Source organism: Ochotona princeps, chromosome 11 (genome assembly GCF_030435755.1).
Source record: "Ochotona princeps isolate mOchPri1 chromosome 11, mOchPri1.hap1, whole genome shotgun sequence".
Lineage (NCBI taxonomy): Eukaryota > Metazoa > Chordata > Mammalia > Lagomorpha > Ochotonidae > Ochotona > Ochotona princeps.
The window spans coordinates 24,388,512-24,408,627 of NC_080842.1; the positions used below are offsets into that span (position 1 = coordinate 24,388,512).

At 45.9% G+C, this 20,116-nt stretch overlaps 1 protein-coding gene across 7 annotated transcripts in view; it reads left to right on the plus strand.

The window, feature by feature from the left end:
• The window catches only part of ACSL1 (acyl-CoA synthetase long chain family member 1), a 70,566-nt gene that overhangs the window by 16,285 nt on the left and 34,165 nt on the right, over nucleotides 1-20,116 (plus strand). For 5 of the 7 annotated variants that reach the window (XM_004579012.3, XM_058669928.1, XM_058669927.1 and 2 more), the window contains 2 exons: nucleotides 6,365-6,591; nucleotides 19,574-19,688. In XM_004579012.3, coding sequence (XP_004579069.2) covers nucleotides 6,397-6,591; nucleotides 19,574-19,688 — 310 coding nt within the window. In that variant the 5' untranslated portion in view covers nucleotides 6,365-6,396. Of the gene's footprint in view, nucleotides 1-4,632; nucleotides 4,782-6,362; nucleotides 6,592-19,573; nucleotides 19,689-20,116 lie in introns of those variants that run through there. The other 2 variants (XM_058669929.1, XM_058669930.1) reach the window with 2 other exon arrangements.

Here is a 20,116-nt window from a genome sequence, read left to right on the forward strand (position 1 = left end):
AAATGCTTGCCCTGGCTCTGTAGCCTGGTTTCTGCCCTCAGAGCATGGGATGGTTCTTGTTTTCTTAGCCAGCATTCATTTGCCAGGCCCAGTCCAACGTGAGCTTGCCCTTCCTTTACACTTATTCATTGGCATTATAGGCTCTTGTGTGTATACGTGTTGTGTTGTGGACTGAGTTTTATCCTCATGCCTCAGGAACAGAGCTAACAAGTTTTTCTGTTTGTAGCCGCATCTGAATATGAAGCAATTTGTACACCCTAACCTAAGAGGGAGATTTCCCTAAACTCTCTCGCAGTCCTCATTTTAAAGTCCTTCCCAGGTTGTCTTATTGTGGGATGTTTTTGCAATTCCTTTACACAGGGCACCAGATCCTGAAACCATTCCTGCCAACCCCATCTGCCGTCCTGATGAAGCTCAACAAGCTAAATTTGATTTGTTCTAAATCAAAGACATTCAATGCTAGCTGGGCAGTCATGTCTTCAGGTTTGACCTTAACAAAGGCCAGTGTTGGATGTTATTGTAAAAGGTTTTGAAAACCAGTTTTAAAGGACAAGAAAGTCTGAAGTTTAATTATATGAATTGGATCCATAGGACTAATTATGCATGTGTCCCTCTGCACACTTACGCTCCGATAACTTGAGAATTTGTTCCAGAAGTAGCTACATCCACAACTGAAAAACATGTTTCATCTTCAGTGGAGGAGAAAAGTATGAAGCAATGCCTCCATAGAATTGTGTGGCATCTCAGAATGTGACTGTAGAGATGTCTAGGACCAGTTGCCTAACACGCATCTGCGTGTTCAAGAGATTTAAATAAAACATTCATGAAATATGAATTTATGAAGGCAGCATTTTTATAGTAATTAAATTTGTCATATGAGTTAAGCATGAGAGTACTTCAAATAGTCTGTGGGAAAAGAGTTTATAGAAAAGTTCATTTCTGTGACAGGTTTGAAATCCACTTTTCATAATACACATTTTCTGTAAACTTTTTTGAAGACTTCTCCTGTGCAGATTACTGAATGTAGAAACTGCCATATTTGGCCATTTCCTCTTCATCCCCAGAATGTTGCTGTTCAAGCTGAATGCATTCTGCTTGTGACCTCTTGATTGCAGGGGAGCACACAAGGCAGTTGTGACTTTGACGTGTTAGTATAGCTTTGCTTCTGAACGTTTTGGGTTCCCTCCTCCTCTGAAAGGTTTAGCAGGTCAACGCATAGAAGTGCGCTGTCTGACTTGCTTTTCCCCAGATCATATTTATAAAAGCAGAGCATCACAGCATGCTTCTCCTTTGTATCTTCTTGGGAGTTAAATTGGTCATCCACGGTACCACTTAAATGAAAATTCAAAACCCGATGGTTTGAATTTGATATCGTTAGTTGGGAAGGAAACTCCCAAGGTGGTAGATGGAAATATTAGTTCCCGTGAATTGCTTGCTTGCTTGTGTGTAGGAGGCCAAAGTTACCCAAAACTTATTTCCTTCTGTTGCTTAAAGGGAAGGTGGGCCAGGGGTGGCACTTGCAGTGAGGGGTTCCTGTGTAGGACAAGGTTTGGAATGCAACCTCTGCTTCCCTCCCAAACCGGGAGGCATTGGCATCTCTTTGGAGCTTCTGGGTCTGTCTCTGTCTGTCTGTCTGTCTGTTTCTCTCTCTCTCTCTTTCTCCAGCCTGCTCTTTTGGTTCAAGAGGCAACGGCTTAAGCAAATCTAGCTTTAGGTAACTTGCCAGCCAGGGTTAAGGAGCATGCATCTAACAGTTCTGGAGTGGCGAGCTGAAAGGCCTGGGAGTGGTCGGGCTGCTGTCCTCTTGTTTCCTACAGAGGCCCGGGCTCTGCCTGGCTAGTGCAGGACAAAGGGTGAGCTTTCAGACTCTGTAAATAGCCCATTGTACACGGGAGGAGGTGGGGCAAGAAATGGCTGCATATTGCCAGCTTGGCTGTGCTAAGGAAAGATGTCAGGGTTTCGTAATTTGCTGCTGCTGGGGCAAGAGTGATATTTCTGTGGGCTGTTTGGGGGGTGCAGTTCTAGCACAGTGTCCCATCAGCTTGCTGTTCAGCTTCATGAACACTTGAGGAACACCCAGATCACCTGTAACTTTGGTTTACAAATGACAAAATGCTCGTGTAAGTACAGCCTTGCAGAATTGTAGAAGGGGTGAATGTGTGTATGTGTGTGTATTTGTTGGGGTGGAGTTGGGGGAACTATGAGAATGATGGCCTTGTGTGTCAGCTCTGGCCAGGAATCAGTTTTCATTAAGTGATGAGAGGTGAACCTTTGTGTGCACTTGAGAGCTGCTCAGAGCCAGGGTGTTCACATAAACGCTGGTGTTGATGTTGGTAGACATTGAGAGTTGCAGTGCATTTTGGTTGGGTACCCTCAGTATGCTATTCCCATAGTTTGTAGCTGCAGGTTGAAGAGGGACCCTTGAACCTGTTGTACCAACCGTTGGGTGGGTTCCTTAGAGGAGAGGGTCGGTGCCTCAGCAGAGGTTAAGTCATTCATGCAAACTGGATTGAAGAGTCAGGCGGGCATCCTGTTCTGGACCAGCACCTGGATGCTGCCAGGGTCTTTGGCCTTGGTTGCCTCATCATTGTCATTGCTTTCCTGTTGTGATGCTCAGCTAAGACCAGATGTACAAGCCTTTCTAAAACACCAAATGGCTGCTCACTCGATCACTAGCCACGCTATCCCGAGTTTGGGCAGGCAGACACAAGGATTTCTCTTGGCTCATGGTCATGTCCTCCAGTGCCTGTCACCCTGCCCTGCCCCATCTTTCTCTGCCCAGGTCTGTTTAAAGGCACCCTCTGTGCTGGTTCTCAAAGCTGGCTTGAGCCACATCTCTCTGACCCCTGTCACACTCTCTGTCATTTGGTGGCTAGAGACTCCAGCTTTATAGGAGATTCAAGAGAGCCAGCTGAGCAAACCCACTTTTGTGTGGGTCGGGGAGGAAGGATGTTCAGGAGCAGCCAGAGGGAAGGGAGAAGCCCGCGCTCCTGAGCCCGATCTGTTCCCCACTGAGAGACTGCTGCCTGTGAGCCAGTAGAGTTGTATTTTTAGAAAAGAGCAGCATGATTTTGGTGCCTGGGCTATCAACTCCTCCCTTAGATGACAGGATGGAAATTTGCTTTTGAAAGAATAAAGATTCTGACTAGAACACCTCTGCACTGGCATGATCTATGTCTCTGAATTACAGCTGTTTGTTAGTTAGCATGTGTGTGATTCTTAGCTTCTTAGAGACCTGCTAGGACTGAATCTTCAAGCATGGTGTTTATGTTCATGCGAAGCATATAAAGGCTATTCATTGTGTCTAATTCTCTTTCTATGAAGGTCTGCCTTCATATTTGTATAATCTGAGTACCTTGTTCTTAATAGCAAGTTAATGGAGGGGAAACAGTTTTGAAGGCTGATTGCATTAGAATTGAGATTTACATGGAGCTAGATGAGGAATTGTCTTAGTTCTTTGCACACAGACTATAGTTTTCCGATGTGCAACATTAACCACTTCGCTCAGTGTGGTTGGTTTGCAGCTTTGCAGCTTGTTACCTGGCTGCCAGTAAGAGCTTGTCATTGTCACTCAGTAAAGGTTAGAATTTAACTGGATTTAAAAGCTTACCATTACAGATGAATAGCTAATAGAATGTTCATGCTATCAAATCTGAATCTCAAGGATTTTTTAAAGCTTTTTTTTCTAAACTTACTAAACTTTCTTAGTATAATACAGGCTTGTGGGTTTGCTCCTGCAGGTACCTAAAATTAACAAATTAATTACCCATGTATGACTGTATTTGCCTAGAGAGGAACTCGTATCTCACTTGGTCATTCTGTTGAATGACCCCTATAATTCAGTTTCGGTTCTATGGAAACCACTTCAGGGACTTTGGGAAGTGAGGGTGTGTGTGTGTGAAACTGGTTAATTCTGTGAACACTAGGAGTACTGCAGGGTAAGAAGACACCAGCAGGCAGAATGATGGGAAGGCAAGGCCAGCTTGTATGTTCGCTTCATGAGCTTGCCTGGCACCTGTAGAGTATTACTTATGACATGCAGCAACTCAGGGCCAATAGGACCTGGACTTGACCTGTCTGCTTATCCTTGAGGTCTCTCACAGGCCCTCCCTTATCCCTGGCAGACACAGCTTGCCTTATTTTGTATCAATCCCATTAGATCCTTAGCCCACCAGAAGCCTGGCTCAGGTCATGAGCAGCGTTCCTGGCTCCTAGGGCAGCGCCCGACAGACAGCAGACACTCAAGTATGGCAGGCAGCTGGAGTAGCTCTGTTCCTGTGAATTCATCCAGAACAAATATATGGACTATGAGTGTATTCTGGGCACTGTTTCTGGGTATGTCCCCTGTTAGTTAAACATGCCACCCGACATCCGATCCCGCATTTCACTGGTTTACAATAAATATGCCCATTGTCTCTTCTTATTGGGACGCTGAACAGAAAGAAAACAGTATCTGTTTGCAGAACTGGCACTGGCATCCACCCTCACTGCTGCCTGTCCCTGCCCATGGGTGGAGCAGTGGGGTGACTCTGCTCCATGCTCCTCATTGGCCCATCCTCCACTCCTGCTCTCCTGAGAAGTCAAGTGTGGCTTTTGCCTGCTAGTTACCTTTAGCCCAGTGGGCAGCCGCGTAGGCCTCCACATGTGACTAATGCCCTGAAAGACCTTGGCAGGCGGGTAAGCACCCGCTGAGCTCCTCCGGCCCCTCCCCCACCCTGGCCGCCCTTTTCTGTCGCTGCAGTGGTGTGTCACCTAGCAGTCAGCTGTCGGTGGCACAGATGGTGAGTGGTTTTGTAAGTACTGCTGCTTTCTCTCCAGAATTATGACCTGAAGAATTTGCCTGTCATTTCTTTGTTGTGTTGAACCTTAATTTTTCCTGTGTGTGTGTGTGTGATATCTCACATTGGGTTGTGTAGTATTGATAGCTGGGAAACCCAGCTTGATATCCTGCTGTGCTAGGCAAAAATCTATTCCAGCATAGAATTTAAACTGAGAATTTCTATTTTTAAAAAGATTATTTTAGTCTTGGGGCTCAGCCACTAGAAGGAATATATGAGTGTAGTATCTCACAAATACCATCTGAACTTAGAGTTAAAATGTTAATACTTGTTGCAAGGCCAGAGAGGTTTTCAGGAAAATCTTCCAGATGATTTACTATTATTTTCTTTCCTCTGGGGCCAAACTTGAGAGTAATTATTCATCAGTGACTTTCTAGTTGTCACTAGTCCCACTGATTTTCTGTACTGCACATTTATTTCACGTATTAATTTATATTTAAGCTGACATTTAGTTTGGGGCTTTGATTTTTAGTGATAGATCTAGCAGGTTACCCCTGTGATTTTAGCTTCTTAATGTTTGTGAGCTCCTTGTAAGCAAGCATCATTTTATTGCCTTTGTATCTTACGGTTCTGCACTAAGCATTGGTGAAGACAGTAATCACACCTGACCGTTGTTGAGCGCTCTTTGGTGTGTGGCACCTTCTTAAGCTCTTTATGGGAATCATTTAGTCAGCAGAAAAGCCCTGTAGGATAGGTATCATTTCCATCTCCTTTTATAGATGGCAATTCTGTGGTGTAAAAAGGCTAAATAATTTGTCTCAAATCATAAAGCTAACACCTTGGAGAAACAGGACAGGAATTCCAAACCTATCCCCTTAGCCAGTCTATACTTGCTCTCACGTACTGTGCTATAACCTCGCTCTCTACAGAGCTGATTTTTGTACAGCCCATTTCTTTGTTTATTCATTTTAGATATACTATCTTAGGGACCATGAAAGGAAGGGATCTAATCAGAAAAGCTAACTGTAGGTGTTCCAGCATATTTATTATTACTCTGTGGTATGAGCACCGGGAAGATGAGAGCAATGTTGCAGTTTAGACTGAATCTGTTTTACCAGTTGGGGAACTTGTTCTAATCTCTGTTGGAAGAAACAGAGACTGGTGCCCCTTGGGTGGTTAGTCTCGCTTGTGCCTTTTCACTCATATCCCCACTGGCCTTGAGAATGAGACGAATGTATTTGATTAAGAGAACAGAGATGTAATATCAAGGAAGAAAACAAACTCATACCACTTATCTGAGTATTTGATTATCAGAATCTTTTGTGAGTAGAATCTGTTTGATGTGGCTAATGAAAGCAGGGTAGTTTTTTGTTAAGCACAAGCTGAAGGAGAAATACAACAAAAATGAAGACTACAGTGCTTTTGGAAAATGAAACTGGGCAGCCAGGAAAAGATGTGGGCCATTGGACTGCAGGTTTGATGCCTTGTTTGGCCATCCAGCTGTCATGTTAGTTGGCTGGTGTTCGGGAGTCCTGGAGAGCAGTTTGCCTCCCTGGAGTGAACATGGCTCTCCTCTCTCCTCACAGAACTCAGCTTGGAGGATCACCAACCCGAGACCATGCAAGCCCATGAATTGTTCCGGTATTTTCGAATACCAGAGCTGGTTGACTTCCGGCAGTACGTGCGCACCCTTCCAACCAACACGCTTATGGGCTTCGGAGCTTTTGCAGCACTCACCACTTTCTGGTACGCCACGAGACCTAAAGCCCTAAAGCCACCATGCGACCTCTCCATGCAGTCAGTGGAAGTGCCGGTAAGTGGATCCAGGACCCACCCTGCCTCCCGGGTTCTTTTTGCATTTCCTCAAATTAGTCAAGCCCCATCGAATGTGACATTGACTGAGACCACAGTCACAGTCAAATAATTGTGTGTGAAGATATTTGGCAAACAGAAATGTGCTCAACAGACAGATGGAAAACTGAAGTAGAGGCCAAAATATAGGGCACAGGGACAAACGAGGTGATGTAGGTTGTTGATCTACCCACAGTCACTCCTACATCCCGTATGAGCTTGCCCCCCTGGTCTGGGCGATATGCTCGGGGAGGAACGCCACCTCAGAGTCCCTATTCTCACACAGGTTCTATTCTGGCAGAGAGCTGTCCAACACATGTTTCAGAAGGATGAGTTTCACTTGTTGCTCTCACAGACTGGGCACAAACTGATTTTGTTGAAAGGCCTTCTGAGATTTCAAATAGGATCAGACTGGCATAGGAACTTGCCAGAATAGCAGAGCTGCAGGATTTAGGCTGGGATGTGAGGAGGCAAGAGCATTCCAGAGGTATCTAAAGTTGAGGGCGGTAGTTGTATGTGACACGTTCAAACCAGCTCTCATAATGATGGAAATGAAACCAGAACATATGTAACTTGTGAGTAATGGATTGGATGGCAGGAGGAAACCTTAACGCTTTTTCTAAGATTCTTCTCGAAATTTACCCTTGCAAACTCTCATGAGCATTAGTAAACTGTGGGAGAGGTTGAGAGGATCAGCAGGCTGGTCCATGAGCCACTCTTTGCTCACTCTCCTCTGCGTAGGTCAGAACTGTCCTTCACTGCTTAGTTCTTTCCCCCTGTGCAGGACACTGTTCTGAGCCAGGGTCGCCTGGCTCTCAGGTGTAAAGGGGAAAGGCCCTTCCCGTTCCCTGCTAGGCTGGTTGCCTGAGGAGGAGAGCGTGTGCCCTTCCAAATGTAGTGCTGGCTTGATTAATAGCCTTTTGTTATTAATAAGGTTTTAGCTGTTTGTTTTATTTTAGACATGTTTTTGGACTCATTAATGTGAAACTCTTAAAATATATCAAAGATATGTCATTCTAGTTAATGCCAAAATCTGAATGTAGAATCAACTGAGTTGCTGAAAGAGGTTGGCTTTGTGCTTGTTCTGGTCCCGAAGGTGCGTGCTCTTTTTTTTTTTTTTAAGATTTATTTTATTTTTATTGGAAAGGAGGATATATGGAGAGGAGAGACAGAGAGGAAGATCTTCCATCCCTTGGTTCACTCCCCAAGTGGCCGCAGTGGCTGGAGCTGAGCCAATCCGAAGCCAGGAGCCAGAAGCTCTTCTGGGTCTCCCACGCGGGTGCAGGGTCCCAAGGCTTTGGGCCTTCCTCGACTGCTTTCCCAGGCCACAAACAGGGAGCTGGATGGGAAGCAGGACTGCCAGGATTAGAACTGGAGCCCATATGGGATCCCGGCCTGTACAAGGCAAGGACCTTAACCACTACACCATCGCGCCCGGCCCGTGTGCTCTTGTTTCTAACTAAGCTGATCATGTACCGATTGGACCTTTTCTCAGCATTTCACGTGAGATTTCTGGCGCTCCTTCTGGCAGAGTACCTGGTGTATAGGAGTAATGTTGTCATAGTTATGGAAATAGTAGTTGGCAGTTCAGAGTTAAGACATTCATAACTTAGCAGTGGCTGTAAGGAATGCCTAAGTCTCATTATATGAGAATTGTACGGGCACTTACAATGTGGATTTTAAGTTCCAGCTTAGCAGAAAACTGTTGTGCCTTATTAAAATAATATTACAGGTTCTCTGCAGAACAAAATTGAAAACTATAGATAAGTAGAAGGAAAATTAAAATCTGTAATTCTTCCACTTAGTGTAGAAGCTTCTTGATTTTTTCTCCTTTTTTTTTTCTTTAAGATTTATTTAAGTTTATTGGAAAGTCAGATTTTCAGAGAGGAGGAGAGACAGACAGAAAGATCTTCCATCTGATGTTTCACTCCCCAAGTTGTTGTGCAATGGAGCCAATTGGAAACCAGGAGCTGGGAGCTTGTTCCGGGTCTCCCATGTGGGTGTAGGGTCCCAAGGCTTTGGACTGTCCTCTGCTGCTTTCCCAGGCTACAGGCAGGGAGCTGGATGGGAAGCGGGGCCGACACCTATATGGGATCCTGGCACATGCAAGGCAAGGATTTTAGCCACTAGGCTACTGCACTGGGACCTTTTCGTCCTTTTTTAAAATAATTTTCAGAATGTGTAGGTCTTAGGAAGGGCTCCCCAACTTTCCTTTGCCTTAAAAACGATTTGTTTAATTTTATTGGAGAGGCAGATTTACAGAAAGAAACGGAGATAGAAAGGTCTTCTGTCTGCTGGTTTATGCCAGAAATGTTTGTAATGGCCAAGACAGAGATGATCTGAAGTTAGGAGCTGCTTCCAGGTCTTCCATGTGGGTGCAGGATCCCAGGGCTTTGAGCTGTCCTCTGCTGCTTTCCTGTGGCAGGGCAAGAGGCACCTAATCCATGTAGAGCAGCACTGGTGAGGAGCCTGGCTGCTGAGCAGAAGGGCTGTGCCTGCTTTACTCCTCCTTGACAGCGAGTGAGCACCGCTTGCCACGTTGCCCCTCCCATCTCCTGTGTGCACTTTTTACCACCTTCCCTTGTGTTCCCATAAACTTTACATGGATGATAAAATGAAAGGTATCTGCACTTTTTGGGTTGGGCACGTCTTTCATTTTCAAATCAGCAGCATAGAGGTTGGCTCCTTACAAGTTATACCTCCTAAAATTTCCTTTTAAACGTAAAGCCTAGGAAGAGGCTGTTAGCTGTGCTACTGTGGACTTGTGGGCTTCCCAGAAAGGAAAAGGCAGTGCATACCCCTGCGGCAGTACAGGGCAAAGATGCTGGGATTAGGAACAGCATCCATTGTCTGTCTCAGGGCTGGGAGTGTGGCTTGTGCAGGACTGTGCTTGGGAAGTATATCCTGTGTGAGCCATCAGCATCCATGCACCTGCCGGTCTGGGCAGAGCTTACACTTTTGGAGGCTTGGTGGTTTGCTGCTACTCCCTAGCTGAGCACTAGAGAGAAGACAGCTTTGAGGGGCATGTTTGCTCATCTGCCCTGCTTTCCCTAGAAATACACAGGGTTTCTGGTCTCAGCTTGTCTCACCCTGTTTGCAGATTCAGAGCCCTGTGTGCCCTCGGGAAGAGGGTCCAGCCCCCACACCCCTCCACTGGGCAGTACCATTGGAGAAGATCAGAGAGGCGGGGAGTGATCCACATCTCCTCTCCTCAGCATAGTTATCCTGAGCAAGTTCACTGGACTTTTGTGACCTTCAGAGTCCTCAAATGGAAAAGAGAAGCGATGGTACCACCGTCTCCCCCTTCGCATTGCCAAAATCACCACGCGATTTAGCATCTGCCCAGCCCAGAGATGGGCTTGGAGCAGAACTTGGTTCTGCTGGGGTTGTAGACTCACCTGTCATGGCTCAAGGGGTGTAGGGCATGAGCTATGGAAGTGTAGGTGAGAGTCACTGTGATTGCTGAGAAAGACAACAGAAAGAGCGTGTAAGAAATGTGCTGTCGGCACTATGAGGTGACTTACCTGTCAAATTAGGGCAGAAAGGTTTTCGTTAATTACTACTAGATTACATAAACTGAAATGAAAACTTATGGGTTTTTTATTTGTTTTGTCAGAGAAGGGAATAAATTTTAGGAAATAAAAACGTTTTTTATGCACTTACATGAATCGGAGGACAACCTGTTGAACACCCATTCATTATTATGGGCCAATTATTATGATTCCTCTACTTCCTACTAATCCTTGTTCTCGTACCAATCTGCAGCTTAATTGAGAATAAGCTACTCCAATGAAGGTCCTTGTGGTATAATAATTGCAAGTCCTCAACCCTAAGAGTGATTTTGAGAATGTGAGGACTTAGATTAAATTTTACTTGTGCTGCCTAACCCAGTTAGTCTGTAGCGTATTCATAGTTTAGACTTCTCACTATACCTGGTTCTAGCATGAATTCATATCCCTTAGTATGTGGGGCCAGTTCCCTGGCTGTAACTCATTTTGTTTCCAGGTTGTTCCATTGTTACCCTACAGGATGTTGACACTCAGGTCACATGCTGATTGCTGACCCTTTTGCACAAAAGGTTGAAATTTACTTATCCATATGTCAGTTCACAGCATCAAGGCCCAGTTAGTTCACAGCATCAAGGCCCAGCATTTTTGGTCCATATTTAGAAGGTGTGCATGAAGCATTGCACTGCCAGGTGTTTGCATATGGCTAGCAGAGTTGCTCATGTTCACAGTTAACTTTGGTGTGTGTGTGTGTATGTGTGTGTGTAAAGGCATACTTGCAAACTGTCAGAAGGAGCTATTTCAAGAGAAGGGAGCAGATGATAGAGGCGTATGTTTCTGTGAGGACCTACTCCAGAGTTTGGGGAGATAAAGCAAGAGTGGGGGCTTGTGGGTAGTGATGATGAAAGAACAAAGAATGGCCATGCTCGTGTGGACCTGGATGACTGGGCCTGGCTTGCAGCAGGGAAGCTTTTATTAAGCTGGTGAGGGGTCAGTTACTGCTTTGAGGGCCAAGCTTGGAAGCTGCTAGGGAAGGGCAAGTGGGGTTGGGTGGTGCCTTTGCTCTTTCTCATGGGTGCCATCCTCATGGGTCTGTAGGCAGAGTGCGAAAGCTACCTGTAAAGTGGGGACAATAGATGAGCAAATGTGAATCTGGAAGGAGGTAGCAAAAGAACACTAGACGGAGGAGAACTGTTAGAGTAATAGCATCTGGCTGTCTCAACAGCCGTCTATAAACCGACATATTTTGATAGTCGTGTAAATGTCACCTGATTCTCATCACCCAGAGGCTTCAGAAGAGAGAATAATTGACAGATAGGTAGTAGTATACTTGAGACTGGAAGACCCTGCTGGTCCAGGACTCTGGGTTCACATCTGTCATGATATTGGGTCAACTTTGACTTTGTTTTGGCATTTGTTTTATTTATTTCACTGTTGCAAGTGCCTGGTCACTATGCTTTATGACCTGGTCTGCCCTGGCCTTGGTTGCGTTGGTACTTGTGCAAGTGGACAAATGAAGATGTAAACAAAGGTTTCCCTGACAATCCTACCCATAGAAACATTGCTACAGTGGTACTTGGAGAATTCTTGGTTATCCATTCCTGAAAAGCCTGCCAGCAGTTGAGGACATCTGCAGTACACTCTCCTGGCAACTAGGAGGGGAATGGAGAGAATGACCACCTTTGTGGAGAACTGTTTTGACAGTGTGCAAGCATTTTCAAACCTCTGAGTAACTTTTGTATCTTTCTAAACCATGGGCTTCTTAATAAAAATGGAAACCCAGGCTAATCACTTTTGCTTGCTAAGCTCTCATTCTAGGAAACACAACTGAATTGCTCTTAGAGGTGTTAGTAGAAACACTTCCGAGAGTGCTTCATGATTTGAATTAGGTGCTCAAAGTATGGGCGGTGACTAGCTTGGCAGTTGGCAGCGTATCACAGACAGCTGAAGGCCAAGTGTCTGATCTTTCAGCGCAGATTGGGCCACGGAGCAGTAAGTAGCTGCTGAATGGAGTCAGTGAAAGGAATTGATTGTTATTTCTAGGAAAGTGTTGCTGGGTTCCCCTGTACCAGGAAGGGGTACAAAGCTGAAGTTCACTCAGTTACCAGACGGGATCAGGAAGGTCTGAAAACACAGTTGGATGACACTTCTCACAGGCTCATTACACCAAAAACACATGACCTTGTAATTGACAGAGAAACACAAGCTGTGATATTTATCTGAATTTAAAAGTAGCCTCTCTCAGGCCCAGCATGGTAGCCTAGTGGCTAAAGTCCTTGCTTTGCACATGCCGGGATCCCATCTCGGTGCTGTTCTAATCCCAGCAGCTCCACTTCCCATCCAGCTCCCTGCTTGTGGCCTGGGAAAGCAGTCGAGGATGGCCCAAAGCCTTGGGACCCTGTACCCACGTGGGAGATGCGGAAGAGACTCTTGGCTACTGGCTTTGCATTGGCTCAGCTCCAGCCGCTGCGACCACTTGGGGAGTGAATCATTGGACTAAAGATCTTCCTCTCTGCCTCTCCTCCTTTCTGTATATCTGACTTTCCAATAAAAAAAAAAATAAAATAAATCTTTAAAAAATAGCCTCTCTCCCAATTGGGACAGACTGGTGCCAAATGAAAAATGACAAACATAGGTGCTGTCTGCTTCTCAACAAATGCATTAGCATGCACTGGCTGGTGCTGGGTGAGAGAGAGAGATGGGTGCCTTCAGACTCAACAGAAGCAGCAAAGCACAGGGCTCAGCACACTTCTGAGGGCTGGCATGTGAAGTCTGCAGGAAGCCTGACTTTGTTGGAATGATGTGCATTTGAGGGTATTTGGGGTTTGTGCCTGAGAACTTTCTTCCCTTTCACTGGGAGGGGAAAGGCTGATCTTTTCCCATGCCCTTCAGCAAATCCTCTGGTTGGGAGAGTGAAGAGCTCAGAAAGTTGTCAGCTGGAGATAAATCAGGGACAACAGCAAAGCAAAAGGTGAGGATTATGAGGAAGATGTTGAAGAATCAGAAAAGCCAGCCAGATATTGGTCATCTGGACCCTGACTCCCCAAGAGTAAAGATGAACCCTGTGTAGGCAAGTTCAGTGCTTGCTTGGGAGCTATAATGTGATCCCTATAATGTATCTGGCTGGCTCATTGAAACCCTGCTCTGCCATGTTGTGCATGTGGGACTGCAAAGGGAAATACAATCCCAAATGGGAGTGTCTTCATCTGGAAGGTGGCTGGCTTCTAGCCGGTGCTCAGTGGTTATTCACTTGCCTTCCAGCTTTTCTGCGTGCAGGTGGCAAAGCTCAGCAGACTGTTAGGGATGTAAAGGATCTTGGGAAACTAACTAAACAGTGAGCCTAAATACCAAGTCCCGTGTTGCTAATAGTCCAACACTTTGGGGGGAGTCTGGGTGAGTGTTTTAGATATGCTGTCCATCGTTTTTCAGAAATCATTAGGATGCAGGAGGTAACTGGCTCTAGAAGTTGGGTCCTCTGCCATCTGTGTGGGAGATCTGGCCTGAGTTTCTGGCTTTGACATGGCCCAGATACTCTTGAGGACATTTGGAGAGTGAACCAACAGATGGGAATGGGCTCGCGCGCTCTGTCTTGTTTTTTTGCCTCAGAAAAATAAGCAGTTTTTAACAAGTTGTAGTTCGACACATTAGAAGACCTAGATTGCTAAATGTGGCAATTGATGGCCAGGCACCCTCTTTGAAAGGTCACCAGATGGAGAAGTAGTTCTGTGCCTGTTAATAAGAAGCAGATGATGGTGCTCTGGGCTGGGGAAGAGGTGTGTGAATTACAAGTGCTGGGAAAAACTTACTCCAAGTGAAAGGAAATGGAAGGAGCAGAAAGGCATTTTTACCTGGAATGGTGGTTTCACATACTGATTTTCTCCCTAGAGATAGTTTTTTTTTTAAAGATTAATATTTTTTATTGGAAAGTCAGACATACAGAGAGGAGGAGAGGCAGAGAGGAAGATCATCTGTCCGTTGATTCACTCCCCAAGTGGCCGCAACGGCTAGAGCTGAGCCAATCTGAAGCCAGGAGCCGGGAGCATCTTCCAGGTCTCTCACGTGGGTGCAGGGTCCCAAGGCTTTGGGCCATCCTCGACTGCTTTCCCAGGCCACAAGCAGGGAGCTGGATGGGAAGTGGAGCTGCTGGGATTAGAACCAGCACCGAGATGGGATCCCGGCATGTGCAAAGCAAGGACTTTAGCCACTAGGCTACCATGCTGGGCCTGGCCTGGAGATAATTAATGCTAAATCTAACCAAGTTTCAGCAACTCTTAGAAGTTACTTGGTCCTCCTCTTCTTTTCCTCCCTGCCCTCTTCTTCCTTCCTTCCCTTCTTGGGAGCTTGTTTCCTTTTCTTGTCTCCTCTTGTCCCTCACTCCCAACCCTCTCCTGGTAGGGAATAAGCAGTAGTAATAATCCGATACCACCTGTAGATACGCATTGCATAGACTGAGATAAATGAGATCACAGTTTGTAAGCTTGAGCCTGTGCACCCCTAAGAAGTTCTCTGGAATTTGTAGCCTTTGCATTTAAATAAAGGTGTGGCACAAAATAACTTAAAATCTGGGATCCCTGAACTTCAGATATTGGTAAGAATGCTAGTCTTAGAGCCACTGATAACAGAGGTTCACTGTTTTCTTACCCTTTCTTTCCCCTGCTTTTTTTCCCCAACCTGCCCAAGGGGAATTTGAGCTTCAGTTTCCTCATTCGGCCTAATTCAACTTGAACTTCTATTTCCTGAATCCGCCCATGTTGGGAAGCCTGACCTCAAGAAGTGCCTTAGTGTGTGTGGCTGTTGCAGGGCATTCTCTAATACACTGAATTGAACAGCATGCCTTTGACTCAATTTTTTTTTAAATTGTGAAAACCATAACCACACCAAAGAGCTCAACAGCAGAAGAAATTAAAAGCTCTTGATGTGTCCTGACTCACAGTCCTAATGCCTGATTTCCTGCTTGGTCACCTAGGGCACCCCAGCTCTTCAGTGCCTCCAAAGCCCCACCCATTAGCAGGTTGTGTCTAATAGGCTGAATGTAAGGTGGTTTCCATGGCAGTGAGTGTTCCTAGTGATCTTCCCACGTGCGTGGATAACTCCTGCTCTTAAAGTGACTCTATTCTGTGATGCATGTAGCACTCTCGGGGTCCCCCTAGCCATAGCCAACCTTCTCAACACTCCAGTGTACAGTACCTGACTTTGGCAGGTAGAACCAAGACTGCTGACACCGGGTCTAAGTCTAGCATTTGTGTTCAAGAAATGGTAAAGCTTTTGCACATCAAAAGTGTGATTCTTTAGGGAACACGTCACAGAGCCACAGAGTCTTGTTGGTTAATGCTCCCTCCTCCATTTAATTCAGTCTGCTCTTCAGAAATTACAGAAGATGTTTTACAGTTCTGTGATACTGTGTGACCTCTTACACAGTTTCACCTGTGCCTTGAAATGAGTGTCTCTTTTTTGGCATATATCCCACTTACTGTTTCATTTGCAAGCTTTTGCTAATTATTCTAATTGCTAAATATCTTACCCTCGGGTTACTTGCCAGGATGTCTTTCATGGGGCCATAATTAACTTATTTAACTTTTATTTAATTGTCTTATATCCATATATATATCTCAAAGTATTGAAGATGAGATCATATAGCACCAAAAACTCAAACCTAAACGAGGAATTTTATAGCTTACTCTTTGTTCTAAACACATCCTTTTAGGACAGTGATCCTCAATGTAAGATTTGGGATGTTGACCAAGCGAAGGTCTGGGGATGAAGCAGCGACAGAGACCAGTGATGGTGGTGGTCTCTCCCCCGCCTCTCCGAAGCCTCCCTTTATTGCCTCCTCTCTTGACCTTTCACCTACTTCGTGTTTACTCTTCCCCCCACCCCTCATTAGCAGAATATTGGGTACAGCTGAGTCCAGTTAGACCAGGTGCTTTTAGCCCCAAGCCCACTCCCTGTAGTGCTCAGCTTAACCAGTACTAATCAACTCCTTAGCCCACAACAGTATTTGGCACTTCTTGAAGGAAGATGGCATCCATAGCCAAAGCTCAGCTTCATCTCTTCTCAAACCTTCATCTGATCCCTCATCTCCTGTTGATCCAGTGGAACTGCTGTCCTCTCAGACTTCCCAGTCTCCTACACCGGTTTTCCTGCCACATCCTGTTTGTTATCCTCTGCCCTAGTCTAGGCCGTGTAAATTGGTTTCTGCCTAGTGTCTCTGCCTCCATTGTGTTTCGCACATTGCCTATACATATTGTGCTTTTCTTCCTAAAGCATTTCTCTGATTTTCACTACTTACTTCCTTGCAGGGCAGCTTACTATCTCTAATATGGTGATTCTTAAGCATTAGCATCTCCAGAAGCACTTCTGAAAATTCAGGATTCTGGGTTGAACCCCCTGAGTTTCAGATGCTGTAGGTCTGTGTAGACCCCAGTGACAGATTTTCCTAACAAGAGCTGGGCGACCCTCAAGGACCTTGGCTGTAGTGTGATCCCGTGGCTCCTACATCCCAGGCCTTTCTAATCTCTTCTGCTATACCAGTGCTCCATGGAGTCCTTCTGCTCACTTTAGGACAAGCTGTCTTGTTTACCTGTGGCCCATCCTCCCCATGGGTAGACATGAGAATGAGACAGCAGGATGCCCATGAATGAAAACCATGGATGAATGAGTGTTGTGAAGAGGGGCCCCATGCTACTGGGTGCCACACGGGCCTCCATGTGGGCCAAGTTATGCTGCTGTAGCCTTGGACTGTGTTTCAATAGGCCAAGTACGTTGGGCGCATGACCAGGAGACTGTTGTTGAGGGCAGGTGGCTTCTCTTTGCCATGCATATCTTACTTTTCACACTTATTCTATGTTCTGTTGCCCTTTTCGTCTCATATCCCCTTAGCCTTTGTGCCCAGGATCTTGGCAGTGTCATGGGTGGAGGCTTCTGATGTTTACTGTTTAACTTCAAAATTACTTCTGATTTTGAGCTGGCTATTAGTGTAAAAATATAGGTTGTGATGTTATTGACTGGGTGGGTAATATCCTGTACACATTAATATTCTCAGGTTAATTTCTTATTTAATTACAAATAACCTTAGATACAGTATCTCCATTTTATACCAAAGGAAACAGACTCACAGAGTATGTGATAAAACACATGATATTAAAACGAAGTGATTTCCCCATGATTAGCTATGTGAAGAAGAGTCTCCTTGCTTTATAAAATATCATGTTGTGGGGGCTGGCACTGTGGTTCTGTAGGTTAAGTCCTGGCCTACAATGCTGACATCCCATATGAATGCTGTTTTGAGACCCAGCTGCTCCACTTTCAATCCAACTCCCTACTAATGTGCCTGGGAAAGCAGCAGAAGATAGACTCTGCCACCCATGTGAGAGGTCTGGATGGAGGACCAGGCTCCTCGCTTCAGCCTGGCCCGGCTCTAGCTGTTGCAAGCATTTGGGGAGTAAACCGATGGAAGAAAGATGTGTTCCTTTGTCGTTCCTTCTTTTTCAGTACTCTACCTTTCAAATACATAAATAAACTAGAATTTAAAATATTGTAGCTATTGTTGCAAGGTGTTGAGAGAGATTACGCCAGACAAGTCTTGGGATGTATTAAAGAGTCTTTATTAACCAAGCCTGGACAGTGCCCAATAGAAATTAGCAAATGACAGGTCCATGTGACAATCCAGTTTGAATCAGAACCCTGAGAGGAACAAATGGTTGTTACTGTAAAACCCACCCATGAATACCTATGGTACAGCTCCCCCAATAATTTAAATTATCCTAAGAGACGTGCAATGAACAACCTGGACACACTTACAAAGCTGCAAACATTCCCACCTTTTGCTGGCTTCTCTGTCCACATTGCTTTACTGCTGGACCTCACCTCTCCTAGAACTCTTGAAAGTACAAAAGTTAAAAATACAAAGCATCTTCACTAACTTGCCCAAGCAGTGAACGGAGAGTGAGAAATATAGGCATACAGGGGCCACCGTCAGGGGCTACCTGTTCTCAGAGTCTGTCTGCAGGAAGCCAGAGAGCTGGCAGGTACTGGGGAGGCCGAGAGTAGGAGTGCCAGAGCGACGGAAGCATGTGACTAAGAGAGCGAGCGCCTCCCTATCATGGGCCTTTATGGGGGCTTGCAAGGGGCGTGGTTGCCCAACAATGCAATACCGCTCGCTCTGAGGTTCCGGGAGATAGCTGAGTGTTACAGGTGGGCGGAAAGGACCATGTATGAGGGGGAGGTGTGGCTTTCAAGCTTGTGACCTGGTCTAGCTGCCTAAGACTACAACACTGGCACATCACAGTGTCTGAGCTAAGGAGTGTTTTTAGGGCTGCTCTGGGCTCTGTGGGGGCATCTGCAGTGTTGCTCTGATCCTTAGCAGTCAGTGGCTCACATTGAAGAACTGCTGCCCGTGAAGACGGCGGCTGCTGCCGTGTGCAGCCAGGGCTGTCTCCCAGCCATGGTCAGGAGTTCTTGGGGATCACAAGTGTCATCATGGAGCCACCAGGTGAAGACTGTGTGGAGGAAGATGTGCAGCCTCGTCCAGGCCTCCTGCCTCTGAGTGCCGCAAATGACAAGGTGGATATCGGACTCAGCATGTTCTGGGTGTTTGGTTGCCAAGGACTCCACCTCTTAGGTACTATAGAAAAAGCTGAAGTTTCTAACAGAATATGATGCAGTGGGTGAGGGCAGAAGACAGGAGGGAAAAGTGTCACAAAGAACGAACATAAGTTTATAAACACACACTGAGTGCCATGTAATTTCCATGCAGGCCCAGCCCCATGCCCCCAGCAGCTGAAGAACTAGCCCAGGGTGGTGGTGGCCACGGTGCCTGGTTCTCCTCCTGTTCTGTTTAGCCTCGTTGGACGATATCCACGATCACAGGTCCCGGAACCTCTCCTCCTTTCACCATGGTTGTTTCCTGTTCCCAGAAATTCTCCAGCCATGTTGTACCCCGGGCTTCTCTGCGTGCATTTCCTTCCCACTGAACAAAGGCGTGGTGTGAACACGCAACTAAGGCCCACCCTTCACTCCTTTGGCGATTGCTCCCTGGGCGGCTGCCCCACACAAGCTCTCGTGGAGTACTGGGCTGACCCTGGGAACTGGTTGGACTTCTTAGCTTTATTGTATTTATCATTTTTAACTGACAAAAATTGGGTATATTCATGGTGTATAACAAGAAAAAATAAGTGCACGAGATGGATTGTACATTATGTTGCCTATAATTAACAATATATTATATGCCCTGGAAATCGCTGGCAGATTTTAAATGTTCTCACCACCAATAAATGATATGAGGTGATGAGTGTATTGGTTTCATTCGGTCATTCCACAGTGTATACAAATATTTCAATAACTGTTTTTGCTGCAACTCACAGGTTTTGATATTTTTGTTTTTGTTTTTATTTTTATTTCTACAAGATTTTTAACACTTTTATTGTTCTTTTCCAATAGGGTAGTGGTGGAGCTCGAAGATCCACGCTGCTTGACGGCGACGAGCCCCTGGTATATTTTTACGACGATGTCACAACCCTCTATGAAGGCTTTCAGAGGGGTATACAGGTGTCAAGTAAGTGAGACCAATGCTTAATGAAGAAATGGCAGGTTTCCTTTCAGAAAAGCATAGTTGCACCATTGTTCTTCAACTCAGCGTTACCCAACCCCGGCTCCTCCAGTGACTTTCCTGTACTCAGGCTGGAAGCCCACTGGACCCTTGGAAGGTTCTCTGTGGCCCAAAGGGCGTCCACATCCCATTTTGTTCCCTTGCACCCTGTGTTTTGTTGGCAGCCCTGGGCACCTTCACTCCTGGAGGTGCTAACATTGCCTGCAGGTGAGTGACCTGTTAAATTTGTCCCAGTCCAGCATGTTTGAGGTCTGCTGGACCGTGAGCTGTTTCCTCGGAGACACTGGGAATGTGGACTCATAGGGTTACCCTGATTTATTAACCGTGACATGTGGCACCTGCCTGCTTTCCAGACCTCCCCTGTACCCGCTCCT